The sequence below is a fragment of the Gymnoscopelus microlampas genome, assembly GCF_963454915.1.
Source record: "Gymnoscopelus microlampas genome assembly, chromosome: 15".
NCBI lineage: Eukaryota > Metazoa > Chordata > Actinopteri > Myctophiformes > Myctophidae > Gymnoscopelus > Gymnoscopelus microlampas.
In genome coordinates this window covers 15,158,628-15,173,236 of record NC_139952.1, presented here as the reverse complement: position 1 = coordinate 15,173,236, position 14,609 = coordinate 15,158,628, and the positions used below count along the sequence as shown (strand labels likewise).

Below are 14,609 nucleotides of genomic sequence, written 5' to 3'. Positions count from 1 at the left end.
AAAGTGTATGCAATCGTGCCTCACAATGCTCACAATGCTTCGCATCGTGAGGCATCGTGAGCTTGTAGATCAGCTATTTTCAAATCGCCGAAAAATGTATTATGTATATAGGGTTGAAGTGGTTGAGGAAAAGCAGAGATTATTCAACAGGCCAGGCCACTCAACGAAATGCTGACTTGGAATTTAAAACATACCTAGCTTGTAGAGCTTGTAGATCAGCTATTTTCAAATCGCCGAAAAATGTATTATGTATATAGGGTTGAAGTGGTTGAGGAAAAGCAGAGATTATTCAACAGGCCAGGCCACTCAACGAAATGCTGACTTGGAATTTAAAACATACCTATTATTATTTCCTTTTTTCCAAACGGATTTATGGAAATATTATAATGTTTATTTGACCTTAATTGTTGACATTTGCACGTGTCAGATAAAGGCCCATAATAGCAACTTTCCATTGAACAATAGAGTCTTATAGCGCCATTCAGGAGCATTTTAATGGTAGTTTTATTTTAGATTTTACGTCTAAAAATGTATGTTTTTTTTGTTTGTTTTTTTACTATATAGCGATATACTTTATATATAAGAACCCGAGCAATTTCTGATGAACAAGTCATTGCATCCTGCCAGATTAGGCTCCATCGATCAATCATTTTAATCACCATTTAGACGGGCAAAAGAAGCCCTTCAAATAAATTCTGAGTTGCATAAAATGAGAGCAATAGTTAAGCTAATTTCTTTCAGTTACAATAATTATTTTAAAAGCTAATTAATGATGACGTGAATTAATTGAGAAATGTTTCGCACGTAGAACTGCCTCCGGGCCTTACCTATAAATATGGGGCCTCTCAGGCTCATTTATAGAGATTGATTGCACCTTTTAGCTTGTTTTACTAATAATGCCAGTGAATGCGATCTGACAATTAAGTTGATTCTGAATTATTATATCGAACAATATGGCTGCAGAGCCATAATCAGGTCAAATAGAATGGCCTTATGGTTCACACATGCATGGGACTTAGGTGCGTGCGTGTGAATGGTGACCCTGACGCACGGACGGTGATCTCTGCGGTGTCACAGATCCAATGAACGGGAGATGCAAGCAAAGGCGCTATTACACTGTTTCCCAAACAGTGGCTTGGGACCCATTTGCGGGTCGCAGATCCATTTTACGTGGGTAGCGAGTGAATATTCCTTTATTTTTTGATTCCTAAATGTTGTCATTAATTATTGTTATTTTAAGGATTTACAGATTTCCCCAAAATGCACACATTTTCGATTCAAACAAACAAACACAGCCTATTTCAAAAATAATTTCATGAATAAAATACAAATAATCAAAGAAATTCCTATAGGTTAGAAAACAAAATGTGTAATTAGTAGTGAAAATAGCAGATCCACAAGCTCGCAATGTGGTGCAAAGCCATGCATTGTGAGCTTGTAGATCTGCTATTTTCACCAGTTTGGGTCCCAGGCAAACATCTGATTTCGATACACGGGACTTCGTGGAAACAAGCCATATAGTGCTTTCTTGGGTTCAATCCTTTTAGCACTGTATAATATTTGTATGTTTTGCAAACTGTTAATCAAGTATTCAATCAATAAATCAATCAGCTGTAAAGTTTAGGAACCCCTGTGCTATTTAAGCCAAAAAAGTCAACTCACCTGCAACTCCTCCAGGCCGTGGTGTCCGAGGTGCATCCCGAGAGGACCGTCCCCGAGCGCGGCGGCTCCCTCCCCGGCGTGGAGGCCGTGGAGCAGCCGGGGCACGACGCCCCCGTACTCCCCCCGCCGGGGGTCGAGGCTCAGAGCCCGGTGAGACTGTGACAGGAGACCCCCCTCCTCGGACCCTCTCCTCTGCGAGACCGAGTGCCACGCCGCCTGATGCTGGTGATGCTGGTGGATGGAGTTGATGGTCGGATAGGGATCCGAGAGGTGGGAATAGTCCTGGTGGCTCTGGGAGTACGACAGGGAGGACTGGGGGTACGGAGGGGGGAAGTAGGGGGGCTGGAAGTCGGAGGCCGGAGTGTGGCAGAGCGGGGGGGCCGAGGAGTAGGCCGTCTGGTTGAGGGAGGATGACAGCTGGGAGAGGCGAGGCGAGGAGCCGGTCAGACCGTCTGCGCGCTCCTAGAGAAAGAGAGAAAAGTTGATCAGTGTTTTATACAGCTCAGCTCTACCACCTTTACAAATAATCAGATAAAATAATGTATTTTCATTTGAATAAACTATTTCTGCTATTACAAAAACAAATATCGTTATATGGTCTAATTTGACCCACTGTTTCTCAAACAGTGGGTCGGGACCCATGTTTGGGTCGCGGACCAATTTGTATGGGTCGCGAGTAAATATCCCATTTTTTGTCTTCCATAAAATAAAATAAAAAAATATATATTTCAAAAGATTTTTTTTTAAAGTTTTTTTTTAAATCACAACTCAATTAAATGAATTCCAACATATTTCAGAAGTATTTCCTAAATAAAACACAATAGATCAAACCATTTCCATAAATAAATTAAAAAGCGTTTAAGAAGTAGTGAAAATAGCCGAACTAAAGCTCACAGTGTGAAGCATTGTGAGCTTGTAGATCTGCTATTTTCAGTATTTTGGGTCCCGGGCGAATGTATAATTTCTCTCTTGGGTCACAGGCTAAAAAAGTTTGGGAACCACTGGTCTAATTTAAACCCCAATAAACGAGGCTCATCATGGCTACCCAATAGACTAATAACGAAAACAATATTACAAAATAGTTTTGATACAAATGGACCATAATAAAAAGGAATACAAATGAATACAATGAATTCCCATTAAAACAATTGTATCACCACCTCAGAAAAAAGCAACAGCGTTTGAACTTGATGCGTAATGGCAGCTATAAGTGCCCTTGGCATCCTCGCATACGACAGTGTCAGGAAGGTCACGGCCACCGACAATAACAGATCTACAAGCTGACAACCTTGTCTCTTATGTCGTAGATATGTTCTTTTTAGTAAGCGACTGCACCACTGGAGTATAAATAAAGCTTTAGTCGCACAAAGGACAGTTGATATATAGGTTTGTAAATAATGTGTAATTGTGTCAACAAACTCGCCTACAAGGCTCCACAGAGGATTTAAAGAGGATCAGATGGAAGTCAAAATAAATGTTGACAAAAATATTTTGTAATTTATTTAGGCCTAAAAGTGTATTTTATTGTCTAGAGGTGTAATGCATCATCATGTCTAAGGACCGCAACAAACATGTAATAATATATAACCCACTAGCCTACATTTCTTTCCGCACTGTTCCTGGCAAAATGTCGATTTTCTAAAGCTGGGTCACCCGGATCAATGATGTTCTGGTGGAACAATGTCCATTATCTCTGACAGCCAACAAAAGACGGCCAGTGACAGGATTAAAAGTAGCACATCGTTTTTAAATTAGTCATCACCAAAATAAGGCCTATTAACTGTCTACCAGAGCTAATGTATCTAATTATTACGCAGCAATGCAATTATGCAATTATAATTTCAGGACCACAATGGAAACAAGCCATAGTTGCTTTCTTTAATCATTTTTTAGCATCCCTTTGTATAGAACTGTACTTTCTGTGCTTTATTTGCAAACTGCTAAATAAAGTATTCAATCAATCAATCAATCAATCAATGCTATTTATTTTATATTCCAAAACCATTTCAGCGCCCATTCTGTTATACAAGTTGAAGCGCAACGAGACAACTACAAGACGATCATCATCTTTTCCCCCGAAAGTGTCACAGTGTTTCAAGCAGACTTTCCGTATATAATATACCATTCCATTTCAGTGGACAGTGTGATGGTCGATGGTCTGCCTCGCTGTGACATTACGCATACACACACACACACACACACACACACAGAGATGACTGTGACAACAGCGGCGCCGCCGCTGTCCGTTCAACGTCACATTATATGATGTGCCCTATAAGTCAGGGGTCTTTAATGTTTTTCAGGCCAAGGAAGGACCCCTTAGCTGAGAGAGAGATGAAACAGGGATGAAACAGGGACCCCCCTCTACATTGTATGTATTTAAATACTTGGTCTGCTCTTTTTTTCCCTCTACACCTATACCTCTTTGCCAAAAATAGCAGATCTACAAGCTCAGTTGTGAGCTTGTAGATCTGCTATTTTGGGCTAAAGTTCTCATCAGAAAAGGGATGCTAGGGTTCAAGTGGTTAATGTAACAAAAAAAAACTATCACACAAATATTTGGTGACCCCCTTGTAGTAACTTTGAGGACCCCCTAGGGGTCCCGGCCCCCCTGTTGAAGACCCCTGCTCTAAGTGGAACTTCATTGAAGAAGACAAGACAACAGCAGACCCAATAGCGGGGGCAATATAGCAAACACGATCCAATGCTCAACGACTCACCATGGCTGAATACGTGTGGACTAACATCTGGAGCACTCTCTGGACACCACAATTTCACAATTAAGAGGACTGAAAGATCAGATGTCACCAAATGATCGGAGTTGTAATCCGGGTTATTTCCGCCTGTCTGAACGATCCGTGCAGCAAAACATCAAGATGTCATTAAGTTTCCTTCTTTATATGGATAAATTAGCTCAGTTTTTACGCACGTTCTAATAGACAAACGTCAAACGAACAGCTGCTGTGAGAGTGTCCTCAACGTTCTCCATGCGCGCTACTTATAGGTTTAGTGCGCGCTCAGCAGAATGAGGGGAGGGGTCGAGGGGTACCACTTCTCTTAAAGAGATATATTCATTCAGTCAGCCACAACTTCATTCAAACACCTATACCTACCTTTCTTTGATTGAGGTATCCTTTTCAAAGTTATAGGGTTGATTTCTGCCAGACGTTTTGCCCATTTTCAGTGACTTTGATATTCGGCAAACGAACATATTTTAAAACTCTTGATTTCCTATACCATGGACACTGGACATAAAAAACAACTGTTTTTTTGTTCTCTATTGTTTAAAAGAGACAAACGACTTGCAGACGACAGTCCACCTTGTCAAAATGCGAGGGAGAGTTTGAATGAAATATTAGAGATGGAATTGTATCCAAACTCCTGCCATTCCTAAATGGAAAACCAAACCAAGCCATCTTCAATCAGATTATCAGCAAATTCACTATAATTCCACAAACAGGCCCATCACACAGTTTGCACAACTCTCAGGCTATTACCTAACTATTCGGCCTATCTAAAGGTACATAGACTCGAGTAGCCTACTTTTTACGCACACGTTTTGTATTTTAGCACAACATTCAGTTTAGAAAAATAACATCTATGATCAATGCTTAATATATTCTAAATAAAAAATGGACTGTCATTTACCTGCATGCCATAGGGTTCAGTCTTGGTTCGAGATTTCCAAAGCATGGTTGCGCTAAGTGTCAGTGTGGTTGTCTAACTCTAACAGATGGATGAATGCGGTGGGATGGAAACAGGCTGGAGGTAGAGCGATGAGTGAGATAGTTGGAGAGACGAAGCAGGAGGGTATGGATGAGTCACAAAGAAAAAGACGGGTGTTGGGGGGTGGGAGGAGGAGGGGGGAGAGACCAAGAGGGCGGGAGGTGAAATAATCCAGGGGGGGTAGAAACTTTAGAAAGGAAGGGAGTTTTGACACTGAATAGAATTGTGTTCATTTTTAACGGTCGTACTCGTAGCCTACATTTTCAGACGGATTTGCCTACCACAATTCGATGTCAAATAGCCCAACTTATCTCATATTCAATTAGTAAATTATTTAAAGTTTTAATCAACTTTCTTTTGGCCTTAAATGGGTCAATTAATTTTTGTATTGATCGGACTTCGTCATCATTTGCCTTAAAAAGGTAGGTCTATACTCATAGGCTACACATTTTTTTCTTTTCATAGTGCACATTTTCCTAAGTCTTCTGGAATGTGTCTGATAGCCTTCTGAATAATCACAAAACACAATCCATGATCCATCATGTGAACAACATTGAATTCTCGGTAACCGCCCAACTCACTCCAAATCCAACTCACTCCAAATCGCGCCCAACTCACTCCAGACATCTCACTCCACACACTTGCCCAACTCACTCCACACACTTGCCCAACTCACTCCACACACTTGCCCAACTCACTCCACACAGTTGCCCAACTCACTCCAAAAATTATTATTGAGTACAATATTGAGGAATTAAGTACAATATTGAGGAATTTGTTACTTTTAACTCTATTCTGTTTTAGGCTTGGTTAAAGTTTTAAATACTGTCTCTACAAAACAACTTAATGGTTCTGGGGGGGGGGGGGGGGCTCGCTGGCCACTTTGGCACTTGGAGTCCAGTGTTTGTTAGATGTCTTATTCTATTGTTGGTCAAATCAAGAGGTGTTGTTATATTCCTCGTTAAGGTTTTGGCCCTCCTCCACTGAGTTCACCCGCATAATCACCCTCCACCCAGGTTAGGGTTAGGGTTAGAATGTAAGAGTCTCCACCGATTCAACACACACACACACACACACACACACACACACACACACACACACACACACACACACACACACACACACACACACACACACACACACACACACACACACACACACACACACACACACACACACACACATTTAGTGGAGTAAAAAAACAATATGTGGATCCAATATGTAGTGGAGTAGAGGTAAAACCATTGGAAGTTGGGAATACTCAAATAACGCACAAATACCCAACATTGTACATAAGTACAGTACTTAAGTTAATGTACTTAGTTACTTTACACCACTGACACATTGAACCAATATTACACTGGTGACATTGCATGGAGTGAGTTGGGTTTGGTCCTGGAGTGAGTTGGCTATGGGCCTGGAGGGAGTTGGTCTTTGGTCCTGGAGGGAGTTGTCCCAGCCCTGGAGTGAGTTGGGCGAGCCCTGGAGTGAGTTGGGCAAATATTTCTTAAGTCTTCATGGAGTGAGTTGGATTTGGAGTGAGTTGGGCGGTATTCGAATTCTCTTCCTTGACTTGAACTCTGAACAGATCTGTTGCCAGCCGCACAACAGCATTATCCAAACGGAGTTTGTGACGCCATCTAGTGGTACCTAATAAAAAAAGAGCCTACTGCACTTTGTAACATTTCAAACATATTTTGAGATTCATTCATTCATTCATGGCCAGTTTGAGGTGTTGTACCATTGCAAAGGGATTTGATGTAAATATGTGGCAAACTCTTGACATTGATTGGAAGCTAAGTGATGTTTCAAATTTGAATATAATAGCAGACATGTTCAAGCAGGCCAGAGGTTAACATTGAATAAATAATGCCAATATTGACAGAGAGCCTGACAATGACTTAACAAAATATTTCTTTATTATTAAATGCATTTCAAATGACAATTCACATGTAACAGATTGCTTATGCCACATCAGTTCCATGTGACTGAACATTATGATACATAGAAACAGTCAATTTGGTATAGATATTAAATCAAGTATTCCCTGCACACAAGAAATCCTGAATGTCACTTATGCTTTAAGCTGAGCCCTGCTTTATTCATTTATTTACTAGCTTCAAGATTCTTTTAATCTCTTTATCTACATATTTTTAGAGTCTTCACTAGAACATGTCCCCATGCAAATGTATTGATATTGCCATGTGATGTTTTCAACTTTTAAGTGTCATCTCTTCCAGCACGTAGTATGTTTTATGTGGATGCTGCCTTTACAAACTTTCTGTATTTACACATTTCCCAGACTGAATATATACCATAAGAGCATGTTGTCCATAGCCAACCGCAGCAGTCAGCCACTTATAAACATCTTACTTCAGTCCAAGTGATTTCCTCAGTTTGCCCATACAACTCAAAGCCCCCTTATCCTGTTTCACCATAATGACTTTAATCTCCTGTTTACAGAGCGAGCACTGGTCCGCCATGGCGCACAGAGCCTCCTCTAGAGCAGCCTGCGTGTGTGTGTCAGGCAGTGCGCTACATATCTCTAACATGGTAAGTGTATGTTTCAGCCAACCTTCCTCTTTAACTAGGGTAATGATCCAGGGCTGAGCCCGAACACAACCGCCAAGGGCCTGCAGACCCAACCTCCAGAGCTCTCCAGCGTCTTCCCACCATTCCTCCCAGCCAGGACTCACTCTTACTGGGCCAGGGCTGGAGCCAGAGTCCAGAGCGCCATGGAGGAACCGTAGAGCCGCAGAGAAAAAACGCCTCGGGCCTGGTTCAACTGGGCCTGGAACGCACAACACAGAATTAGATATTACTGAAGTGACAATAATGACAGTAAAGCACACTCTCTTGTTGCAATTATACAACAATTACAAAATAAAACATATTCAAAATGTATTCATATTGTGGGGAAATTTGCTCTTAAAATAAAAAAAAACATTCTGCTAGTGTTATCTCTGTTGGGGTCTGACTGAGACATTAACTAGTCCCTGTCAAGTCAACCAGCCAAATTGCACTAATGAGCGAAATAAAGATTGTGATTTCGCAAACTGAATACCACACATAAAAATAAAATGAAAAAAAAAAAAATCCTTAGGGAAGCTCTATCTTTTAACTAAAACAACTGCATATAATTACTTTCTTTTCTCCGAAGGCAGATTTAGCTACATCTGCGAACTTCACATATATTTTCATACTGGTAGTGCGGAGAGTGGGAGGAGCTTTAGTACGCAGTAGCCTACTTACTCCGGGTGTGAGTACTATTTATTGTGATTATTACGCATTTTTCATTTGAGCATGTGTGCATCATGATGGTTTGAGCATGTCTGATTTTGACCAATAACAGTACTTGGTCAGAACTACCCGTTTTTTAATGTGTTTTCATGAATCTTGTCCCTGGGCATGACCATGTGTAAGACAAAGTTTAAGAACCATGGATCTGATCACCATTCAAACAGAAATATATTTTTTATTAAATACCAAAACCAATATAAACTCACCTGATGGAGCTGGTTTGAGCCTGCCAATCATCAGCCCCAGAGTGCAGAAATTGGCTGCCAAGACCAAGAGGCGGGATTTATGCACCAAAACAGGAAGGGCCTCATCCAGGAGGGACTCAAGCGTTTTGAAACATGGGTCCTTCCTATGTTAACACAGGAGATCGATACAGCATTTGAGGAATAGGAATTTGATTCAACCCTTTTCTATATTACAAGTCATGAGTGATGATGAGGGTGAGGGCACTGCAAACACTTCCAAAAGAAAAGCTATGCATAAATACAACACGTTCAAGTGAACAGAAGAGGGTTCTTTGAAACTCATTTGACTAAATAAAGCTCTGTGGAGGCAAATTAAGGTAATTACTAATTAGCCTAGTCTGCAACTCTGCATCATGCATTATTTTTCAATAACCACGTGACCTCGAGTTGATTATCCTGCTTATACTATGGCCACTAATATTGCTGTCCTATGCGCCAGCCGGCGTGATGGGGATAAATAAGCCACTACTTACCAACAATTAAAATACAGCTAGTTTTATTCATATTGTAAGGCAATACACTCTAATGAATTGGCACGGTCTCTCATCAACCTTGGAATAAGCGTGAACATATACTACTCCCTAAGCCCTAGAAACAAGTACCAACTGTAACTCAGCTGACAATAATCACGTCTTTCACAAACACATAACCACACATACATTTTATGTGTAAATAACCAGTAATAAAGTACAGTTCTTACTATGCATATTACTTTAGAACAGTGACAAGGCCGCTAGGCCAAAGGTGTGGTTATCTGAAAATAATGCCCATCCACGGGTTAGTCAGAATCAATTATTCTCTATGGCCATGGTATAGTTGCATTGCATAGATCTTCTTTCATGTGGTCAATCATCGGGTACACATAATGCACAGTACCTGACTCTCTCAGGTTCAGTGACAGTGAAGTTAAGGAGGGCTGAGCAGGCAGTCTCCATGCTGGGGTCTCTGGGCGAGACCCCTCCTTTCTCCTTCAGGCAGCTCCAGCCCTGGAAAAGGAAGTCCACCAAGAGGGCTGGGGTGTCCAGGGTGAGAAGCACCTTCCTAGGACCTTCCTCTGCCGAGAGGTGGCATAGAGCTGGGAGGAGATACCTGGAAGGTGTGAGCAATAGAGACATGATGGGAGGGGGTGGAATAATATGTGGTATGATGATGAGGGAAGTGAAAGAACCAGTTACCATGGGAAAGAATGAAGGTGATGCAGGTAGAATAGAAGTGCAATGCACATATTAAGAAAATTATATATTGTGTTGACATCTTGATCTTTCCATTTGATTGCACCTAGTCATTATGTTCACTTATTCTCCGTTTGTGGAGTTGTGAATGTGTTATACATCAACTTTTGACAATAATGACTTTGCTCTCTAAAACTTTACCTCAAGGCATCTCTGCCGGTCCAAGCCCCATCTTCATCGCTGACAGACATCTCAGACATCCAGCTTGAGAGATGCTGCTCTGTGCTCTCTCCGCGCATATGACTCCTTGTGTAGCCAACCAGGAATGGCAGCAGGGCAGTCACTTCCTCCTTCAAACAGGAAGTTTCCTCAGCAAGCCAAGAGCAAAGACAACGGAATGTAGCGAAAATGAAAGGGTCACCATAGCAACTTGGATCCACCTGTAGACAAAACGGTAAGAGAGAGAGAGAGAGAGAGAGATTAAAGTGACCTCTGATATGTAGTGGCATTATGAAAATGACATTAACAGAGAAGCTGGAAATTGAAAACTCAATTGTGGTAAACAAATGTTTGTTTGTACTAATGTGATGTCTACAAAAGGCCTCTCACCTGTTGCAGGTGGTATATTACTGCAGAGAAGGCCTCTTCCAGCACCGTAAGGACCTGTCTACTCTGCTGCAGACTGAGCCCAGAGATAGCAGTATGTGGTGGCGCATCAGGCTTCATGGCCCCCGGACTACAGGCCTGTTCCATGGCAGCCTCCATGATGCGGTAGCAGCCTGTGAAGGTGAATTCATATTTTTGGTTAGAGTCAGGAAAGGGAAAATAAAACGTACATAGAGTCTAATCTAATCTAATTAATTAGTTAATTGAATCTAAATTATGTAAGGACTAATAACATTTAGGAAACATTATAATTAATATTTAAACATTGAAGTTTTTTTTTTTAAATGAGCAAAGTACCAGTGAGTGTATGCTGCAGCTCGGTGCTCAGAGCATTTCCAGGTGGTTCCTCCAAGCCCATTCGAACTTCCACACAAGCCCGGTTGACCAGCAAGCAGCAGAACTTAGGCGGGCCAGCTGACTCCCACCCATACAAATCCAAAAGACATGCACTGAGGACCAAGACTGAACCTATATGTTTAGGCGTCAACTTGGCCTGCATTATCGGTCTCACCACAACCCATAGACTCGCTACAACTTGTTTCAGCTCGTCAGTCTCTGTCACTCCTCCTGGTGGGGGTAGGAACTGCAACAACCGGTCACACATATCCAGCCTATCCTGGTCTTTGGCTTGGCAGAACTCTTTGGAGACCCTGCCCAGTAGAGCGAGCATTTCAGTAGGGTGTTTACGCCATACCTTGTATCTTGTTTTACCTGAAAGAAGGCTACCCAGCAAGGCAACACCCCTCTCCTGGCTCAAAGTCTGGTTTTGTTCCAGTGCTTGGCACAGGGCAGGGATAGCACCCCTGTTTAAGAGGTGGTCAGGACCCCTGGGTAAAGTACACACAGCAGTCAAAACTTGGTAGCAGTCAGCAGCCAAGGCCTCGTCAAGCTTGGAGGACGGTAATGATTTTTGAGCCGCTGAAGCAACATTCTCTTCTAAATTGCATCTCTCACCATCACTGTCCTCTTTCTCCAACACTGGTTTATTTTCTGGTTTAGCCTGGTCATGTGGCACATTTTTTGTGCTGGAAACCTCTGCTGACTGGACCTCAATATTTTGACTCTGCCCTGTATTTGTCTTCATCTCGTGTCTGGACTGGTTGAACGCCTGGCCTTCTTGTTTCTGTTGGTTCCATGTGGGACCGTCAGCTATTATTCCCAACAGTAGCGGTACGGTGGTGAGGAGCTGTGGGTTGGAGGCCATGTCTGGTTCTGTGCTCAAGGCAGCCAGCAGAGCTGTGCCCAGGGAAAGGAGCTCCTGTGGGGGCAATTGGGCGCTCTCACTCCCCTTCACTGCTGTCACGAGAAGTCGGGCTGGTAGACTAACACCCACCGCCTCAAAGATACGCCTCAAAGTGGGCTGGTCAAGTTGGTTTGCTGGGCACAAACGAGTAATCTACCGGAAAAAAATAAAAATATTTGTTTTAATTATTTAAGAACAATACAATTATATACTCTATTGACAACAGAGCAAAATACCCACTACCACCAGATACTGTAGGTCAATAATAGCGCTATGTGAGTGGCTGAAGAGAGCTAGGTATCTACTTTGGCAGTGATCTATTCCAAATGCACAGAAAAAATAGGTGTGTGCAATATGCACACAAGTGCTGGGTCTAAAAAAAAGCATGTTAACACATTTCAATTACCACAAAAGTCAGGCTTACCAGAAGAAGAGCAGCCAGTGTGTGGCTGTCGTTTTTAGCATGTGTCAGAGAATGAAGACATCTCTCCAGCACCTCTGTCTGGGCAGCAGTCAAACCTTTTCCTCCCTCTCCCTCCTCCTCCAGGGTCTCTTCCCCAGGCTGGTGGCTAGTGCTGCTGGAGTCATCCTCATCGCTCAGCACAGGGCTGGATCCACTGGATCCGGCGAACTCAGTCATTATAGCCAAGGTTTTCTGCGTTTCCGAGCAATACTACGTGTTAAAAATCAGACTGACGGCCTGTGGGTTACAGCAAGGTGATATTTAGTGGCATGGTATTTACACTAGTAAGTGCCATGGCCCATGTGTAACCTACGCAGGCTAGCTCTAGTAGTAAGCTAACCCACTGAATGCCTCTGACGTAAAGCCCACTTCTTTACTGTTTACTATTAGATGTATTGCAATAAAAAGAATGTCCCGCGGGTTTTGTAGTTTAGCAAAGTAAGCTGGTACCTAAACTACCGTTAACTACAGTAACAGGCCGGCTCTCTTCTTGACGTGACGTCCCACCCACGCAAAACTAGCAGCCACGTACCGGAAGGAAGATGACTTCTTTCTTCTTCTTCTTGAGGACACGGCTTGTAATTTCAGGATGTTGCATTACCGCCCACTGCTGGACGTGTCCTGCTTTTTCTTTATGCACAGTATGCATCCCCTTCACACACAGCTCCTGAGTTTGATCTTCAACTACATTCTTCAACTAGTAAGCAGTGGTGGAAGAAGTACTGACAGTTTTACTTAAGTAAAAGTATCAATAGCACAATGTAGAAATACTCTGTGTTACAAGTAAAAGTCCGGTATTCAATATTTACATGAGTGAAAGTACAAAAGTCTTGACATCAAAATATAAGTATACTGGTATCAAGTAAAAGTACTCATTATGCAGATTGCAGAATATCCCATTTCACATGTTCAAATAGCAGATTGAAAATAGCAGATCTACAAGCCCACAATGCGTCGCACACGTTATGAGCTTGTACATTGGCTATTTTCAAATAGTCAAAGTACAGTATTATTATATAGGGTTGAAGTGGTTAATGTACGTTTTGTAATAATAATCAAAATCTACTAGTAACTAAAGTTTCATATAATTGTAGTGGAGTAAAAGTACAATATTTTGTAAACACTGAAGAAAGGAAAAATACCTCACAATTGTACAAGTACAGTGCTTGAGTACATGTATGTAGTAACCCTGTTTCTTGGAAACCATACAGAATCCACTGATAACAATGTTTGTGCTCAGGCACTGACTAGGCAAGGTTTATTTGCAACACATTTAGCACATTTCAACAACACATAGCTCATTTCAACAATGACTAGGCCTACTGTTACTTTCTCCACCACACTTCACGGCATTTGATGTCTATGCCATTGGTTCTCAAAGTGGGGTCCGGGGACCCCCAGGGGTCCTTGAGGGAGTTCCAGGGGGTCCCCAGCTAAATGATAGATTAGGCACCAAATGGACCCTTATGGGTCTGTTTGGTTCCATTTGTACACTCTCAGAGTTAAATTGACATAGATTTTACAATATAAATTGCGGTCCAAGTGATAGAAATGCCATTAAATGGGGGTCTTTAGCCCTAATGCATGTCAAACTGGGGGTCCTTGAAATTAAAATGGTTGAGAATCACTGCTAGAGCCGTAAAAAACAATTCTCTTATGGGGGTCCCTGGCATATCTTTTGAAATGGGGGTCCGCGGGCTAATAATTGTCAATTTGGGGGTCCTTGACATGAAAAAGTTTGAGAACCACTAGCTAGATGCTCCATAGTGGGACAGACAGTGGGGCCAACTGGGCGGCACTAGCTGAACGTGCGGTACGGTACGACTGTGTCGCTTGCCAGATCTGATCGGCTGCTTGTCTTTTCTCCTCGGAGATGTAAAGGCTGGGAACGAGGCTTGCTGCTTGTAGATCTGTTCTTTTAGCGACGTCCCACTCGATGTCGCTCCACCCAATCGACGTGATCCACAAATATCTTTAAGCCAATCAGAACCTCGTTTTTTTTGGACGGCGACGACGCCATTTTGGTTGGTTGCTGTTTTGAAACGTCATGGTGAGATATTGTTATTATTTTCGTAGGAGGAAATGTACGCAGGTTTCTATGAACGTTTAATCTCGCACACGACGTGACAAAT

General features: G+C 42.2%; 2 protein-coding genes across 2 annotated transcripts in view; both read right to left on the bottom strand.

The window, feature by feature from the left end:
• Window positions 1–4,409, bottom strand: part of tfap2e (transcription factor AP-2 epsilon) — a gene marked incomplete at both ends in the record, with an annotated part of 14,469 nt that extends 10,060 nt beyond the window's left edge. Inside the window, 2 exons of the mRNA XM_084079834.1 lie at window positions 1,663–2,124; window positions 4,383–4,409. Of these exons, the coding sequence (XP_083935960.1) occupies window positions 1,663–2,124; window positions 4,383–4,409 (489 nt within the window). The remainder of the gene's footprint in view (window positions 1–1,662; window positions 2,125–4,382) is intronic.
• A 2,902-nt stretch (window positions 4,410–7,311) lies between these two features.
• On the bottom strand, window positions 7,312–12,997 carry ncdn (neurochondrin). The gene is made up of 7 exons (XM_084079981.1): window positions 12,439–12,997; window positions 11,069–12,167; window positions 10,715–10,884; window positions 10,307–10,545; window positions 9,810–10,022; window positions 8,895–9,037; window positions 7,312–8,179 (listed from the first exon to the last, which is right to left on the bottom strand). The coding sequence occupies exons 1-7, from the start codon at window positions 12,652–12,654 to the stop codon at window positions 7,758–7,760; spliced, it is 2,502 nt and encodes an 833-aa protein (XP_083936107.1). The 5' UTR covers window positions 12,655–12,997; the 3' UTR covers window positions 7,312–7,757.
• Between the last annotated feature and the right edge of the window lie 1,612 nt (window positions 12,998–14,609).

Excerpts from the sequence above, each read along its gene's own strand:
- ncdn (XM_084079981.1), bottom strand. The coding sequence starts at position 12,654 with ATGACTGAGTTCGCCGGATCCAGTGGATCCAGCCCTGTGCTGAGCGAT. Across the intron at positions 12,168-12,438 it reads CACTGGCTGCTCTTCTTCTG|ATTACTCGTTTGTGCCCAGC; the intron begins GTAAGCCTGACT and ends TTTTTCCGGTAG. Across the intron at positions 9,038-9,809 it reads ACTGAACCTGAGAGAGTCAG|GAAGGACCCATGTTTCAAAA; the intron begins GTACTGTGCATT and ends GTGTTAACATAG.